This window comes from Alosa alosa, chromosome 19, assembly GCF_017589495.1.
Source record: "Alosa alosa isolate M-15738 ecotype Scorff River chromosome 19, AALO_Geno_1.1, whole genome shotgun sequence".
NCBI lineage: Eukaryota > Metazoa > Chordata > Actinopteri > Clupeiformes > Clupeidae > Alosa > Alosa alosa.
In genome coordinates, this window is record NC_063207.1 from 29,155,134 (window position 1) to 29,173,841 (window position 18,708).

General features: G+C 43.0%; 1 protein-coding gene across 7 annotated transcripts; it reads right to left on the minus strand.

Annotated features, from left to right (window-relative positions):
* Nucleotides 1-713: 713 nt before the first annotated feature.
* On the minus strand, nt 714-18,525 carry inf2 (inverted formin 2). Of its 7 annotated transcripts, none has more exons than XM_048228663.1 (23): nt 18,318-18,525; nt 12,997-13,424; nt 12,404-12,519; nt 11,888-12,047; nt 10,883-10,916; nt 10,547-10,688; nt 10,143-10,275; nt 8,933-9,607; nt 8,219-8,361; nt 8,037-8,098; nt 7,733-7,835; nt 7,523-7,608; nt 7,106-7,206; nt 6,886-6,956; nt 6,584-6,691; nt 6,176-6,246; nt 5,936-6,053; nt 5,518-5,682; nt 4,514-4,616; nt 4,134-4,286; nt 2,555-3,583; nt 2,234-2,290; nt 779-876 (listed from the first exon to the last, which is right to left on the minus strand). In XM_048228663.1, the coding sequence occupies exons 2-22, from the start codon at nt 13,394-13,396 to the stop codon at nt 2,235-2,237; spliced, it is 4,029 nt and encodes a 1,342-aa protein (XP_048084620.1). In that variant the 5' UTR covers nt 13,397-13,424; nt 18,318-18,525; the 3' UTR covers nt 779-876; nt 2,234. The 7 variants fall into 7 exon arrangements, with proteins under 7 accessions (XP_048084623.1, XP_048084624.1, XP_048084620.1 ...); XM_048228665.1 differs by having other exon boundaries at nt 12,997-13,427; XM_048228666.1 differs by lacking the exon at nt 2,234-2,290 and having other exon boundaries at nt 714-876.
* Nucleotides 18,526-18,708: the final 183 nt, after the last annotated feature.

An 18,708-nucleotide genomic window follows, 5' to 3' on the forward strand; every position in this document is an offset into this window, starting at 1 on the left:
AGTTATACTTTGGTCCCTAAAGTTGTTAGTAGTCATTTTGCAACTCAGCGGCAGACTGATATTACCAAGGCTACTACTAGGTATCCCCACTGGAGTGCGCTTTACTGTTTACTTTTCGGCGCAGTACTACTAACCGGAGCAAGTATAATTCCGCCGCTGCTAAGAAACTAGTCCCTCAAAATGTAATGCGATCGTTGAATTGCAAGGATAGAATAACGTTAGAAATAACACTGTCAATAAAGACATTTACATCGATAGTCTGGCGTTATAATTTATTTGCCTCGGGTGTACTTTGGAGTGGGTAAGACTGTCTTTAGTGGCAGGCTAGCACATACCGTTGACTTCGCTTAGCCTAGCACCTCGCGAACTCTGCAATTAGAAGGACTGGATGAAACGTGTTGAAAACGGTCTCCACTGATAAATATCACACTTGCTTACTTGGAAATGAGGTCCTATGTCCAAAATCCTGAACCACCCCTTTAAGATGTCAAATTTACTTTTCTTTTACCACTCTCCCAAACCACTCTCAAATCTGCCACTTGATCCCTTGCACTTTCATTTTTGGCTTTCTGGAAAATCTTCACATTCCATGTACCATACTGTTATTTTGCATTAACATAATACATAAAACAAAAGCAAATATACTCCAACATATAAAAAATAATTAATTTACCATTCAACATACAAAAAGACCCCCCCCCCCCCCCCATACACACACACACACACACACACACACACACACACAAAATGCCAGCAACAGCACTGCGCAAACTACAATCCAGGAAGCCAGTCTCTGATGAGGGCCGATTATGACACCAGGAACAGTAGATCCTCAAGTTTTCCTCTTCCCTTTAGTTCGTTTTCTCTTTGATGCACCTGTCGGAAGAGACAATGAGTAGAAGCACTTGCACAAGTCTAATGCATAACCCAGGGCCATATACTCAGAGCACTGAGACATCATTGAACTTGCACAGATAAGTCTCTTCATGGGAAAATAATGGAAGGGTTGTAAATGTGTGGGTGTGTGCATGGCATATGCCTGGAAATCATGTCACAATTATTTCTAAACTCCTAAGACTAAACTCTGACAACCTTTAATAGTTATACAGAGTGAGGCCCCTATCCTGCACCTGGCGCAAGGTGGCACAAAGTGCCACGCAAAGCTTATTCTTGGCTTACACTCAATGAAGTGATGATTTTTTTCCATGCACTCCTCTTCTATTAAACGTTGCGCCCAGGGGTGTGGCAATTAGCAACATAAGGTGTGGTCTGGCGCATGATCCAAAAATCGCCCTACACCCTCTAAAATTACGCCATTGACCAAGAAAAACCTGGTCTGTAGCGTAAGGCGCATATAAAGCACAGCTGAAAATGCAGTCATGAGATGAAAGCAGCAACTCCTCTGCAGGATAAATATCCTTAGGATTTTTATTCAGTCATTCGAACATTATTGGGGTAGAATTGCCTTTTACAGGCTATGTTTTTGATGGTAACCCCTTGCCAGTCAATAGTGAAAGTAATTAACTGTATAGAACTGTTTTGTCGTTGAATATGAGACCACAGTGAAGTTAGTTTCACTTTGCCTATGAGTGAAATAATTGATGAGTGCAGGTTTTAATAAAGCCTGGTAGAGTGGAATACCTGTTCCATAGGGTCTTGCGTGCAAGTAGATTCCTTCAGATGCACAGCTGAGCTGACTATCAAAATACCATAACTTGTATTGTATGCAATAACTTCAGATCCATGGTGTTACACAGATGCTTTCCATTACAAGACACAACACAAGAAGCATCCCAACACAAACCCAATCATTAACAATGGACTGACATTTTAACTGACATAACCTGTCAAAAACTTGGTGTTAGTCCCCCAGAGAGATGCACACACATGAAATCAACACAGTTGACTCAGAAAGAAACAGACAGATATTTTCATCCTAGGACACTGCTCTTGGTCTGGGGTCAAATTGATGAGAGCACACATAATCAGTGGATGACAGACACTTGGTGAGACACATGATGACAGACATGATTGGGTTATGATTACATCTCCTGAGATTGAGGAGGAGAGTAATAGGGAAAACCAAACACCACAGAGAGATTTGAAAAGGCATCGGCACGTTTAGTCAGTCAGGTTTTTGGTTAGCGAGACAGCCCTCTGGTTAGGGGAGGAGGACATGGTTGTTTTGTGGTTTGCAATTGAACACGTTAGTTTTGTGAGCTGGTCGACCTACCTCACTGTAAAACACACGCAGTTTTATTTTTAGTGTGTCCTTTCCCTTTGACTCTTTCTGTTTTAGGACCAGAGAAAAGAACAAAACAACTGAGAGAAGCACTTATCCAGAATGCAACTACTGTCGTTGAGCCAGTAAAAATGCATAATTTCATGTGCCATGTTTCATCTTCTTTAAAATAAAACAATAAAAACACCACAAGACTGTACACCACACTGTAGCTTTGATGTAGTATCTGGGACTGGGCATAAAAAAAGCACCAATCACTATGATAACTGCTTTGATGAAAAATGCTTTGTATTGAAAATGACAGTACATTACCTTCTTGACTACTTTTCTTGTTTCTACGGAAGAGCTTGTGTTTTTTAGGCTGGGGGTTTGGGGGCGCGGCCGCAGACGTGGGCACCGGGTCGAGGGGTGCAGGTGGGGGCACAAGGGGCCCCGAGGAAGGTAATGGGGCAACTTCTTGGGCAGCAGTCAGCCCATCAGGAACATCAAAGCCCCTCCCCCCCTTACTTTCCGCAACGTCACCTCCATTGACTATTTCCTGCCCGTTGCTTGGATGTGCCTTTTCTTCATGGCAAGGAAGGCCCTTGATGGACATGTCCAGTCTGTCCTCAGGGTCTCTCTCTACACTTGTACCCAGAGGGCAGTTCGTTTTTGTGGGTTCAGTGGCTGAGCAAGCAGTTCCATATCCATCATGGCTCTTCAGTGGAGCAGTGATGCCTGCTTTCCCCTGTTCCTCCTCGGCCACCTGGCTACTGATGCTGCCCTGAGGTGCCGTCGAGTCGTGATTCTTCACTTTCTCTGTAGCCTGACTGCTGTTCCCTTCCTGCGGAGTGTCCTGCATCGTTAGGCAGGAGAGAGCAATGCCCTGTTCCACGATGCTGTCAGATTTCTGGATCGCCTCCTGTCTAACAAGACAGGGGTGATGATCTTTCTCCTTGCCTGAGCGCTCGTTGTTGCCATTCTGGACTGGATCCTGCTGAGGTAAGCAGGATTTGTCATCTTGCTCATTAATAACTTGGCTATTGTTACCGTTCTGATTGTGTTCAGCTCCCCCATCACCTCCATTTACATGTACGGTGGCAGACATGGCCTTGGGGAGTGTGTGTGTTTCTGGAATGTTCTGTGTCAATGTTGTGTCAAATGAGAGGCCTGGATGGGACTCTCGGTCCTTCTCTCGTCTCTCATGCTTGGCCTCTGGGGTGAGGGCGGCATCACATGACGCCGCTGGACTTCCTGCGTTTCTGTGGGGTGACCAAGGAGTGCCTTCGGAGGCCTCTGGTGGTGACTGAGGGCAGAGTGGATGCTGAGGAGGTCCTTCCTCGTCGTCTTCTGCATTTAAAGCTAGAAATGTAAAGAAGTTGAATGAGAAGTAGTTATGCAATTATAAAATGTAGCCATTTTTGTCACAATTATGACATATTAAGAAATGTTTCGGAGAGTCAGTGACATATATGATGTTAGGAATTTTGACTTCATTCATTGCATCATTTGCAATGCATCCATAAAAGCACATCAACTGAGATGTTATGGCATGGAAATAGCACAGCTCAGACAAACACAACGACATGCACTAGAGAAGAGTGAAAAGCTCTGTGTAGGAGTGTTCCCAGGTAGAGCCTGGAGAGCACCTGGGCCTGACTCATGCCAGATCAGGGCCAGTGTCATCCAAGTTCTGTTGCTCAATCTTCTGGCCACAGCTTCATGCTCATTTTAAATGTACAGTAGCATCATCACTGCAGAGTAACTAGCATTGGTGATAAAAACTCAGAGAGACACAAAGAAGAGGATGAGTGTGATACAGCGAAGCCTTGGTTACTGTTGCCATGGAGCCATGCACACGCGGCGGAGGCGGTGGGTCAGGCTGCACAACGCTTAACCATGCTGTCCTTACCAGGCTGCTCGTTATCCCTATGTGTTTCGCTAGAGGGCGCACTGTCTGTTTCGCACCTGGGACGAGTCTTCCTCAACTGGAAGCCTTTGCGGATGTCGGCCAGGAGGTGGTCAATAATACAGCCATCATCCTGCGGCACAACGCCTCTGCGGACTGCAAACAAGCAAAACTAAACACTCAGGTAAAGAACTGCAGGGCAGTGTATTTCACGTCTAGAAACATCCATTCATTTCTGTATTTGATGCATTTTTGTATTCATGGTTTTTCCTTCTAAACTTAGGCAATTGTAAATATGTATACACATAAAACAACAACCTCATTAATAACAACAAACAATGACAAAACATCAGCAGGATGATTGATGTGCAGGTGTAACTCACTGATCTTCCCATTCTCCCCCTTTTGTCTCTTGGACTCCTCCTCGGCGAGCTGCTTCTTGCGCTTCTCAGCTTTGGCAGCCTGCTCCTTCCAGGTCTTATTCTCCTGAGAGCGCAGAACAAGAGGTGAGAATCACTGCCAGGTCAATTAAGACCACTGCTGCAGCTGCTAACAGTCCCACCAAGTAGGACCAAGTAAACAAAGCCAATCATCCACATTGGTAAACTGCAGATTCAGCAAAACCACTCAGTTTGATAATTAATTAAAGAGGGGAGCTATGATACAGCAGTGTTGGAGCAAGTGCAGTAACGGGCATGCAGTGCACAAGGACGTACAGTTTGACTAGCAATACTGACCTTCGATTGTTTCATTGATTCAGTTTCATTGATTCAGTTTCATTGATAATATACAGTACATAAGACTAAAAGGAGGATCTGGCTCCCACGGAAGACTTATTCTTCCCAATCAAGGAGCAATGAAGATCTTTACAGGACAGAACAAGATTTAAACAGGGTTCCCACTCAAGTCAGATGTAAAATTCCATGAATTTTCCCTGACAAAAAACTTGAATTTCCATGAGCTACTATAGAATGAATCGTACAATATACCGACCAAAGATTTCAGAGTAACCGCATAGTGTTCAAAAATCTTTTACTTTTTTAGAGTGGGAGATGAATAAATGGGCATTGAATAAATAAAGTTGGGCTAAATCACTCAATCAAGCAGTAAAGATATACCAGATATACACAAATTCTGTGTCGACATATTTTAAACTACTACAACAAAATTCCCTGATATTCCATGACTTTGCCCCACAAACAATAAAATTCCCTGACTTTCCATGTCTGGAATAGACTTCCAAATTTCCATGATATTCCAGAAATTCCATGACCCATGGGAACCCTGTTTAAAGTATCTTTAGTGAGGGTCCTCTGAACGAAACATCTCAATTTCATCTCTGGGAAATATTGTATTCATTGATCTGCCAGCTATTGGAGAAGCTCACCTTTAAGGCCTTGATGAAGAGGCCCCTGAAGGTCTTGATGTTGCTAAGGAGCTCTTCCAGAGAGAGCTTTGATGGGTCTTCACACAGGTACAGAGCCAGATCGGCCTTCCTCCTATCGATCTCAGCAAAGCGCTCCTCCAGGGCCTTGCATGCGCTCACATTGTTCTACAAAATAAAAATTATATAAAATGTTTTGCTATAACAGCATACTCAACAACATACTCATTAACAAACAACCATTAACAGCAAAACTGGTTAAAATAACCAAATTAATTTCAATGTGTCTATACTATAGTAGCTTTTCATATACTAAACACAACACATACAATGGCTCCTGTTGTGAATCCATGTAAAACACATGCAACAATGAATAGACAACACACCAGACACACTGACATAAAACAAATCAGCCCGATACCTCCATGACTTTCTGGAACTGATCCTTCACATCGTCGGTTGATGAGATCTTATTTGTGGTCTCCGTCAGCCGCTTGAGCAGTGTACTTGCCTCTGCTTGAATGGTGTCCAGGTTCACTCTGAAAGGTTAACCAGATATTTGATCCCAGAACAATACTGAGATGTCTGCGGAGGATGCGTATCAAAGTGATTGTTTTTGGGTTTTTTTTTAAATAAAAATGAGACCATCTTTAGGCCTTACCCTGCTGCTTTCTCACAAGTCTCGATGTCATCAGCAAGGTTAAGCAGCTCAGGATGATTCAGCTCGGCCTCCTGAAATGGATGACCCATACATAATGTACTTTGGGATATCCTAATAATGTAGGATGTGATGAACAGTAAAAGATACTTGGTTTACCTTAGGGCCTAGGCATATTATGACTGAAACACTTTCATAGTTGGCCAAGGGTGCTTTCTGCTATTCCCCACTGCCTTTTACATAATGACCTTTGTGAACCAATTATGAATATAATTGAGTCTATTAAACTGTTGCTCTCGGTACTAAAGATCTAGGTCAATCAAATAAGGCTGCAAATATGCTCTCAGGGGCAGGAACAAGGCTACAGTAAGCATCTCTCACAGTAGATAACAGTCACTCCCAGTGCAGTACCTCAAGGATGTGGTGAAGCAGGGTTATCCTACTCTTGTTGGCTTTGGTCTCTGTGAGCTTAAGCAGAGAACTGATCTTGAATCCCTCCGCATTGCCTGTGTGACTTCCCTGTATGAGAAGCAACATCTCACTTGTTACATACAGGAAACATATCAGACCCTCATCAGATGTACTAGGACTAGGATACTAGGACATGTGTTTTAAGAAGGCAGGTCATATTGTTGCCCAAGGCAAACAGAGAATTCAGGAAGCAAAACTGTTGATAAGATACCAGTAAAGTAATTGAAGAAAAACACACTTACATAATTGAGGAAGTTCCCAACAGCCAAGATTTGCTTGCAGAATGTGGGTAGCAGAGTGCTCGTTCTGAGACCTATGGGACGAGGGCGGATCAGTGCATCAGTGCATCAAACACACACACACACACAAATGTGTGGCAGAGAAGAAAGAGAGAGGCTGAAATCATGAGTGGGTGGTAGCAGCATCAGCAAGAGAGATCCAAAACAGTGTCTCTTCACTTACTATTACAGGCCGCCTCAACCAGCTCAGCTTTGGGATTTAGCATATCCAACACGGAGGCAGTCTCCTCACACAGCAACATGCACTCAATCCTTAACTGGTAGCTGTGTGGGCAGGAAGGAGAGAGAGAACAAAACAGTGAAGAGGGAGAGAGACAGACAAACAAAGAAAGAAAAACAGAGAGAAAAAACATTGGGGAGGGGGGGCAAACAGACAGACAGACAGACAGACAGAGAGAGAGAGAGAGAGAGAGAGAGAGAGAGAGAGAAAAAAAACATAACCACAAGGAGATTACATAGCTGAGTGATGATTTGACACATTTCCCGTATCTTGTCAGTTTATTATACTATACAAAGCATAAATAAAACCACAGTCCTTCATATCCTGTAAGACTGTGTACAGATAATGTATATTAGTTACCGCTGAACGGACAGAAGCTGAAGATAAAATCGGTCCACATTAGCCAGTTTGTCAATCTCCCCCTGGTAGGACTTCAAATTCTCAATCTAGAAATAAGAAAATTACATTTCAATCATGATAACCATGCATAAAGATACATTTGAGATACATGGAATGAATGCATTTGTCCAATTCTGTGGGTTTGTATTCCTGCCAGCAGTGATGCCTTACCTCGTGTTTTTCTGGCAGCAGCTTCAGGAGCTGTTTTAGCACCTCCACATCAAACTTGGACCGGTCCCCATTTTGAATCAGGGCCGCAAATTCTTCATTGGAACTGACAGAGGATAACAAAACATGATGACTCGAAAAAGAAGAAAGCCCTTACTACTGACTGTGAGTTCTTAACATGCTTTTAGCCAAAAACAAATTGAGAGGCAGGAATTATTTTTCATAATATTATTTCTATTCTATTTATTAGATTCTGAAAAAAAAAAAAAATATCCAGAAGAAGTCCATGGGAGCATAGTCAGCTTACCATCTGAACTGCTTTAAGAATATGTTCAAATTGAGATTTTTCTTCGGATCAATGAAGGAGATCTGACAGATAAACATAAGAAGGATTATTATGGTTGACACACTACATTCCCGACACAAACTTATCACACCTTACATAAATCTCCACGTAATCACAAGTGATGTAGAGGATGGCTAAGTAACCTCTTTGGGTTCTTTCTTGGTGGGGGCGGCCAACGTCTTGTCTTTGGTCTGGGCCACGGGCAGACAGAATAGCTGCTCGATGCTGGAGTAGTCTGGCTCCCGAGGGGCCTCTGTCTGCACAGATGTCCACAAAGACTTGCCATCTGAGAGTGGCAAGCAGAAGAACAGAGATGTGCATCAGAGCATGAACTGAAGACGAAAGCTGTACAGACAGGCCCCATGCATACTGCTGAACAACACCATTATATATGAGACACTGCTACAGAAGAACCCGTGTTAATGTCCAGATGTTGGAGGTCAATGAATTGTCATTGTGAACATCTATGTTGTCATGTATTTATCTATACAATTTATGTAAATTACTGGTGCAGTGAGACACAGTGAAGCCAAAAATATTCCATAATAGCTTCTCACTCCTTAATGAGTCATCAGTTGAGAAGTGCTTCAGTAAATCCCCCTCAAGTGTCTTAACAGGGTTATGTTAAGTCTTATAGTTGAGCTTGATTCATATGAAAGTAATGACTTTCAGAAATCAGAAAAAAAACAGAAATTCTAGTCATCATTCTAAGATGCATATGTGACCAAATTTGAATAAATTGTTCCTATATAACTATACGTTAATTAAAAAGATTATTCTGATATTCTGCCAGTGAAGTTTCAAGGTGTAGGTGGTGACTCAGTTATAGAGGCCAATGCACATTTTTACCACCTTACCAGTGACTGCTCTGGAGTTGAGCTTCTGCCAGTTTAACTTCTTCATCCTAAGGGTAGGACAGCGACTAGCCTTCATAGTCATTCCAGGCGTACATCCCAGAGACTGGCTGGTGTGGGCCACCACTAAGTCCCCCATGCCAGGGGGTGGAGGGGGGGCAGGGGGACCAGGCATCCCTGGCAAAGGAGGTGGAGGTGGGGGACCTCCACAGCCCACCCCTGGTAAAGGCAGAGGGGGTGGGGGACCACAATGCCCCATGCCATGTAGAGGAGGTGGGGAAGGTGGTGACCCTGGAAGTCCAGGTGGACCCATCCCTGGTAAGGGAGGTGGAGGAGGTGGCGCTGGTGGACCTCCTGCTGGGGGGAGAAAAGGGGGAGGGGGTGGGGGTGGTGCAGGTGGGCCTCCCATGCTGGTGGGCAAAGGAGGTGGGGGTGGAGGTGGTGGTGGAGCAGAAGCAGGGGCTATTGGTGTGGATGAGCTGGGTGGAGATGGAGATGGAGGCCTTGGGCCAGTGGTGGGATCCTTGCATGAGAGTAGGTGCTCCCAGTCCACAGGTTCCGTCTGAACTGCTTTGTCCAGCCTCTTGGGAGGGGGGCCATCTACGGTGTGATAGCCAGAAGACTGCCCCTTAGAGAAGACCAGTCGCTGCATGATGTTCTCCCAAGAATTCATTTGAGCTGAGGAGGGTGCACAACACAGAATTAGGAATCATGTACATCTCACAGAGTTGAATCTATACAAGACAAACCAAACAGATGAAAAATAAATCTTCCTTCAAAAGGTGACATGAAAGTCATTAATACACCTGTAAGCAAATAAGCTAGCTAGGGTGTAGGATGATTCAGTTGGTTTGGATGAACTCAGTGTTCTACCTAAATATTGGGAGTGACTGATGACTATTCAGTTTCAGAGCTGATAATCTTGAACCATGATGGATTACATTTTAACCTTATTAAATTGTGGTAAATGATCCTTAATGATTACCAGTCATGTTATCTACAGGGATGAAATTATAGATCCTGCACTAGCTCAACAGCAAGTTGCCATTGCACTACATTATAATTGAACAACAGACACTCCACAAACTGACTCTGTCACTCAGAACCGAACATGCCCCAGAATACTGGCATCTCCAACTGAATACAAACAGAAAGCTGAGGGAAACAAGAGCCACAGCCGCAAAGCAAATCAGTTCATCTCCGAGAAACTCACAATCTTGAGCCAGCATGATGGCGCGGTTTGCGATGGCCTCCAGTGCCTGCCAGATGTCCACACGCTCTGGGCCCAGCAGCAGCAGAGACTGCAGTACAGACAGCAGCTGCTGAGAGGAGGGAGAGCTACTAACCTGAAGAGGAGGAAGAGGGAGAGAAGGGAGAATATTCATCAAATGACTCAAGACAGACAGTGTGTGAGAGAGAGATGGTGAAAGGAGACATTAATTGCATAACACATGAAGAAATGCTGTTATGCAGGGCTTTGTGCGAGACAGAATTAAATGTTCAGATTGTTCACAGCAAATCTGTACACAGTTGTGTAGGAAGTAGGTAGGTAAGCTAGTGTTAAGTGTATGAATCTTTTAAACAGTTTATGCTCTCCTGCCAGAGACCAGAACTCACTTTGTTGAAGAGTGTGGTAAATACTTCTTGGTGCGAACTCATGTCTATGCCTCCATAGACTCTTTGCTGTTCCTCCTCGTCCTCTGCCATGGCCTCTTCAAACGATTCACACTGAATGATCAGGTCTTCATCCTCTTTTTCCCTGCCAAGATGACAATACAAACCCCATTACAACAGCATCGCCATACTGTCAACTTCTACAATAAAAAAACAATAATAAAAAAAAAGACCTATGGCTTTGTTTTCAATTTGATGTAGGCCTATGCAAACAACACGTTGAGCTGATAGGGTTGGAAACCTACATCCCCATCAGCCATGCAAAAACAAAACTCTTACCTCAGTTTGGGGAGAAGGTCGAGCAATTGAAGACCTGTTAAGAAACAACCGACACACTCGTAAAAAACAGACAAAAACTTCATGTCAAACATCTGACATCTATTTTCATTTACCAAATGTGCGTAAGGTTTTTAATTAGTAAGCTGCCCGCCCTAAACGCAATTGCTACTCAGGCCTACCAAAAGCGCAGAGTTGCAGAAAAAACATTGAACGTTTCCGCAAAAATGCTTCGTCATTTAAAATATACAATATCCGACGATAAAACCAAGGTTTAATTAAGCTTAATAGGGATTAATTTTAAAATAAAAAACAAATCTTTATTTTTTCTCTGGTCGTGAGGTAAAACCTTCACATTGCAAATAACCTCGGGGATTTAAAACGTTAAAACGAACGGTTTTCAACTTTTGTAGCGCATACAATTATGTGCATGCAAGGACTTTCAGTAAATGCACCAGAGCTTTTTTCAAATACGTTATCAGCGAATCACGTTATGTCAAAGAAATTAACGTTTTTATTTATTTTCCACGTGACAAAATCTGCTGTAGGCTAGTTGATGGAGCTTTTGGACGCCATCAAAGTGTCGCAAATCAGGCGAATTGGTCTAATCAGGACTCACACTGTATCAAAATAGAAGTTCACTGCTAGAATGTAATGTAGGTCAACAGGACCTGCCTTCTTTTTATTGTTGACCTACTTCTTATTGTTGGCTTACTTTTTATTTCCAGACATATGCATATTACCAGTGTGTTAAATATATGAAATGTATATGTAAAATACCAAAAGACAAAAGCAATCAAATTTCAATAGCCTACTGTTCCAAGACTGTTGTTCCAAGAGTTGTTTTCAAATGGAGGTGAAAGAATCATAATAACGTGTTATCTCAAAATATAGATTTCCCTACTCTCACAAGATACTTTGTAAATCGAAGAGACACAATACATTTCCTGGAGCACAGAGGTGAGAGCACTGGCTGAAACTTGCCGCTAGGTGCTTCACACAGCCTACCTATGAATTCTTTGCGCATTTTATCCCTCTGACGCAGGTCTTCTGTCCCAAAGATGACCGCATTGATGACACTAAGCAGAGTAACCATATATGGCACATTGTCGGTGGACTGCAGCTCATTCATGATCACGCTGAAACGATATTGTTGGGTCTTCACACCCTGCCAAAGAGTATGAGCATTAATCAACACATGCTTCATACTGTGCAATACTCTTGGACACAGTGGCAACATTTCTGCCCTCCTTATATTTAATTGCATGTAGTTATATTTAATATAAAGCATCAGTACACTGTTATGGACAGTAGGCTACCTACAACTTAAATGTATACTTTGCAATACATTGCCAAAGAGAATATGTGTTTGAAAACATGATTGATCAAGAAATGTTGTCTTGAATAACAGTCACCCACTAACATAATAGGAGGTGCAGACACATTTTCTCAAAAATCTAATCATAAATTCTTTATTTTCCTTTCCTGTATAGGTCCAAATGCCTTCTCGTTCAGTACACTTACCTTATAGTGGTCCAAGGCATCCAGGGCCAGGCGGTACCCATCTGTGGAGAACATACTGAGAGCAGCCAGCAGTTCAAACACCTGCTTCTTCACCATAGTATTGGAGGTATCCAGAGCTGAAACAGACCATCACCACTGTCATCGTCACTTTCTGTAGTTCCCATGGCTGTACTAGGTCCTGAGCTGAGCTGAATCGTGTGACTTCTCTGCCTCTGTGTGACTCAGGTATAATAGATTTGGGGATGCAATCTGAACTTTGAACTTTTATCAAGTGATAAGGGCAGAGAGGCAACAAAACCATTGAGCAACTCAGATTCCAGCCATCACGGTATCTTAGACAGTCTCATCATGTGATAATGTAATGTGATACATTATAGTAGGTTTAAAAAGGGAAAGATTTCTCTCTCTCTATTATTTAGTACTGTCTTATTTAGTTCACACAGGATCTATCTAACAACTACTTATGTCCACTGAGGGACAATGGGGGGTGGGGGGGGGTTAAAATGAAGAGGGACACCTTAACAAGATGAAACCACAAGACAAAAAAACTCCTATCTCACACAGAGTAAGAGCTTAGAGAAGCACAATCTCACCTTGAGACAGCTTGCGGATGTAGCCCTCATTCTCAATGATGAAGTGTATCCCCGTGGAGGAGTTCATGACGGCACGCACACAATTGACGCAGGTGAGCTGGAGGAGGGCGTCGGCGATGCGGGAGCAGCCTCGACCCGACAGCCTGTCCAGAGCCTCCAGCAGCAGGTCCAAGCCGCTCAGCTCTAAGAATTGGACCATCCAGGTGTGGTCGCTGCCCTCCAGACGCTTCTTCAGGCCCGAGTAGTTGACCACGGTGGGCACCTGCAGCAGGCGAATGCACAGCTCCGGGTCGGCACTCTCCAGGTTGCCCTCCTGGGATGACTCGGAGTCCTGGGAAGACCCCAGGCGGCCCCGGACAGCCGCCCATTTCTTCTTGCCGTTCTCAGAACTCACTGACATGATGATGAGGATGATGGAAGGTCTGATTCTGCTGAACACAAGAGACAAACTGTGAAATGACCCAGGGGCATTGATAGTTTAGATATTATTAAAGGTTAGAGTAGTTTACTTTTCCATGTATACACTCTGTTTTGCCAATGTCAGAATGTATCTAGTCTAATTTCATATTGCGATCTCTTTCAGCTCTAGACAGGGGGATTGATATTCAATTCCTCAATATGTGAGGAATCTGAAGAGGGAGGTTACTCAACTGTCTGCAGAAATGACTGCTTGAGACCTACATGCACTTCTGCAAATGATAGATAGATAGATAGATAGATAGATAGATAGATAGATAGATACTTTATTGATCACCAAGGGGAAATTCAAGGTCTCAGTAGCATACAGACATCCCACACAACATGCACTTACAGCAGAAAGGGTAAATAAGTATATACATATAACAAAACTCCACTGTACAATGATGGTGTTTATTAAATGTATTTCATTATTTAACATTATACAGGAGGCAAAATCAATGTAGTTTTTAATTAGGCGCAGTATGTTGCAATATTCAGGATAATGTTAGCGTGGGTGAGGCCTGGCGAATCACTTGCATTTGAATTTGCTCTGCAGGTCCATCTGGTCCATCTTGAAGGAACCAATCAAAACTGGGGCAAGCTTTATAACTGATGACAGACTGAGGAGCGTGGTAAGCAGTGAGTAAACTGCATTTACACCCTTTGTTTACAACAAAGATCTCTTAACTGCATTTCATGAAAAATGATTGTACAATTTAGGTTCAATTTTACCTCTGATTTCACCTCTGCCCCTTGGAAATCAGAAGTGAACAAAGTACCCCAAGAACAATTCTCAATTTCAACTGCGATTTGAGAATTGGTCTGGTGTTAGCCTGGCTAAAATAATATAATTACTGATGCACAATTATGGGAGTAATTAGTGAACTCTATACTACCTTAGCACTACAGTATTTTGCAATTACCATGATTAAAACCCAGTGGCTAAACTAACATAGATTAGTGGGAAGACAACCACTGCATAAATTGTGTTTCACACAATGTCTGTTGTAAATGGGGCCATATAAGTTCACTTCCACAAATTGTTCACTTAAAAAGAAGTAGTACTACCTCTAGTCCCAAAAAAAGATACATGTGCATTATAAAGGCATATTTAGGCGTGAAAAAATTAAATCACTCTGGACTAGACACTATACTAAATTAAATGTATTCATTTTCATTTTCCTTTTTTAAGTCATGCATCATGTCATCATATGCTGATGTTATGAATTCTCGATGGCAAGAAGTTGACCCTCTAAAATCTTCATGAGCAGGACATTTCTCTTGAGGAAGAACCAATGAACCACATCAACTCTTCACTTCTCCTATTCAAGCACAGTGGACAAACCAGTCTGCTATCATACAGCGGCACATTCAGGGGAAATGACAACTCAACACAATTTGGTGAATGTGAGATAAGTCAGCAATCCCCCCCATCCGCCCCCCGCCCCCGACTGATGCTGCTGCCAAACATCCACTGGCCTAATCCACTGTGAATAGGAGAGAGACAGAGAGACACCCTGTCAGCATACAACAAATGGAAAACAAGGCAAATGTTACATTCTGCATCACAACTGATGGATTAAACAATGCAAAAGCACGATCGCTGGACTGGGGCCTGGGACACTTGCTGTATAGACTTGATATGCAACACAGGTTTGTGTGTGTGTGTGTGTTTGTGTGTGTGTGTGTGTGTGTGTGTGAGGAAGAGAGAGAGAGAGAGAGAGTGATAGAGAGAAAGAGTGATAAGAGTGTGTCTGTTTTTGTGTGCGCTTGTGTGTGTGGAACATATGTCTGAAGATGCGCCACATCAGAGCCACCAGTTTTATTGTAGGTAGCTATTGTCTGTATGGACAGTGACATGCAATATAACATTCTGAACTGTACCCTGGCCATTGTGTACACCAGCTACTGAAATGTTATTGCAAATAGAGTTCCCACCATATAAGGAGTTTTTGTTCCTGTGGGGTATTGCTACACACTCACCTACCCACACATGGATAAACAAAAATACACATGCAGCCACTCAGACACACTCTCTCTCTCTCTCTCTCTCTCTCTCTCTCACACACACACACACACACACACACACACATGGTGGAGCATTAGTGCTTTTCTGTACAGCCATTTGAGAAACTGGATGTGTTTTCATCCAGTCCAACTCAGAAACACCCCCTGTGAAACACCCCCTTCACCCAGTGGCCTCAGAAACACCCATTGTCTGTAAATAGAAGCCACCAAAAAAAACACAGAATTATATAAGAATATGTTTTCCTTTACACAAAATGTCCAGCCATCGGAATCCCTGAATGTCAACGGCTCCATTTAGCAAAAATGCACAGACATTTTTGACAAATAAACTCAGTGATTTACAAGTGGGTTTTCTCTCTGGTGCAAAATCTAGAAGGAAAAGTGAAGATGTGAGTGAGAACTGGCGATAGACAACTAATACCAGAACCAGGCATGGACAATAATGGTCCGCCGTTGTCCGCAATGTCCACAAAAACAAACCCACAAATCAGAGTCCTGTTTCTTTTCCTTACTGAGGCCCATCAATGAATAAACAGGGAGCTCCCCGACTAATCCTGCTAACAAAAGGCTGTGTCTTACTCTAGTATTGCCTGGAGGGATGCCAATGCTTTCAGGAGTCAGGACCTCTCTTGTATTCTCGCTTCTGCCTGCATGTGCTTGGTGCAAGCTGCTGCTCGGCCACCAAAGCCCTTATTCTGCAGGGGCTGCAGGCAACCACCTGTTTGATTACTTAGCAGAAGAATGACGGGAATGTCTCTAGAACAGTGTGACTGCGCAACTCTTTTTGTCTGACTGAACAATAGTCTCTTAGCAGGGTTATCTGCAGGGGCTCCCATTTGAGGTATTTACCACACATATTTATCTCTTTGATAGCCATGAGAGAATTGGTGGACTGTGCAATTAGGCATGTCTATAATGCAGAAACAGTGATGTGTGAACTCTCTAAAGTTGTAGAGTATATTTGAGACCTTTCTCCAATTTCCAACACATCAGGGGCTTAACTGGGAGGAAGGAAAGACAGTTCCTGAACCAGGAAATGTGTCACCATAACAAGTATTGTTTCTGTTGCTTAAATTTCCTTTTCTTGGAGAGCCTTGTTAAGGCTAAGAGCTAAATTTCTGGAATACAGTGAACCGTTCCTAACAAGGACACAACATTTGCCCTATCTGAAAACCAACCCTTTTCTCTTCTGAGAAACCAAGCCAATAATAATGGTCTGGAGATGTGACGAACCAACAGCTGTGTAAAATTATGATAACAAAGATCTCCTACTTAGCAGTCGAGAGACACGTAGTTTGTTTGCTATTCCTGAACATTCCCAAAACTATCTTTAATATCCTGACCTCAATAAAAACACTCCCTCGCTCCCAAGTATTTGCCCTAGTCACAGTTTACCCTCTACTGCAGGAGCGTATTCTCAAGGGAGGCAGCCTATATTTAAACAAAAAATAAATTGCTTAATGTTGGTGTGGACCATAACAATTAACATCCAAATGACAGAAAAGCTGGGAAATTTCCCGGTGTTGTTCAGAGTTAAGATGTAAGCTAAGATGTCCAGCTAATATTGCTGACATGTTTGTGGAACTTCCCACAGCAAGTGAACTTGCATTGGAATGTGAGATCTGTGATTTGGCACAGAATTAAACGAAACAGGCTTTCTTTGATCCTGCGTATAGGGGCAGAACGACATTTTCTTTTTTCTGTTGACCATCATCGACCATCATCACAAGCACATACACATTTGTAATGTTAAATCCAATATATTACTTGTGAGTTATAAATTGCACCAACAACCCAGTGACTTTCTGTTTGCTGACACCACCACTAAAATGGCATTTTCTCTGACCCTGCTATTGTTTCAGGCTTCCTGCTCCATATTCTTTCAAGATTACCACTACATCTTCACTTGCATTTCACCTCACAAGTCATTATATCGTATTGCTTCATCAGGGCAATCCCATCAAGCCTGTGATGATGACAAAAGCTTGGTGTGCCTTGTGATTTGCCTTCAGTGTCAATGATGAGCACAAAATGCTGAATAATCACAAAAACAATCACATGTTTGAGCTTCTCATTGTCACATGTGGCAGCAGAGTTGTTGCATGTAGATGGCGGGGTCACAGGGGAGCAAAAAACACATTTTGCAATATTACATAAGCCATGTTATGCATGAGGTTTGGAGTTCCATCCATTGCATTTCGTTATAACAACGGGCGTTCATTTTGCGATGGGGTCCCATCACATACGCTGCCCACGCTCCTTAGCCTAAAAAGGCAGGGAAAACTATCTGTAGATCTGGTGGAAACCTGGCAGGTGTGTCAATCTAAATCTGACGTAACCTAACAGGCTTTGTGAACCTCGATTAGATGGGACTGAACACACTGATTATTTGGAGATGCCCCCCTTTGCATATGAAGGACAAACAATTGCCGCTTTTTCGCACAGCCAGGGAGACAGGGATAGGCGCTCAACAGGATAAACAGGTTTGGTCTTAATTTAGCCTAGAGATCTCTACAGAGTTGCAACTCTATCAACATTAATATTTAAAATGAAACGTGTGGCTAGCCTATACATCAAAACTCGTTTTTCCATGCCTTCCCAATTCATTGATTTGAGCTTCTACACACCTGTCCGTGGTGCAGAAATAACGGAAATCTGTGCCATCTCAACATGGCGAGTTACACAGGACCACCGACAGCTCAATCGCAGATGGTCACCGCAAAATTCACTGCGGTCATGCAAAAATGACCGCTTATTTAACCTGAGCGCCTGCAAAAGAAAAGCTGCTGATGCTACTTGATCGATATGTGTAGACTACTTCGCTTTTAGCCTACCTGCTGTTATGCCATGAGTGAGCGCTGCAAATATCCCGTTAAAGTAGGTTATTCAGTGTTGCTTGTTAGTCCGCTCCTCCGTCACTTTTCTTTAAAGCGCTGAAATACAAACGTAGCCTACATCCCCACCGACACATCTGCCGAGAGAGCCCAGAGTGATGGTAATCATTCAGTTCCCGGGAGTTTACGCTCTAATAGCCTACGAGACGACGATGCTGTTGGAATAACCCCTCCCTCTCTTGACTGGACACAGGTCGCCCGTCCGCTAAGAATTCCCACTTCAGATAGCCTAGGGGAAGAGAAACTAAGTGCAGACATATTTTACGCCATATCCACCAAAATGATTTATTTCTGTTTTTATGTGCAGTTGGAAAGGGCAATTGAGCAAATC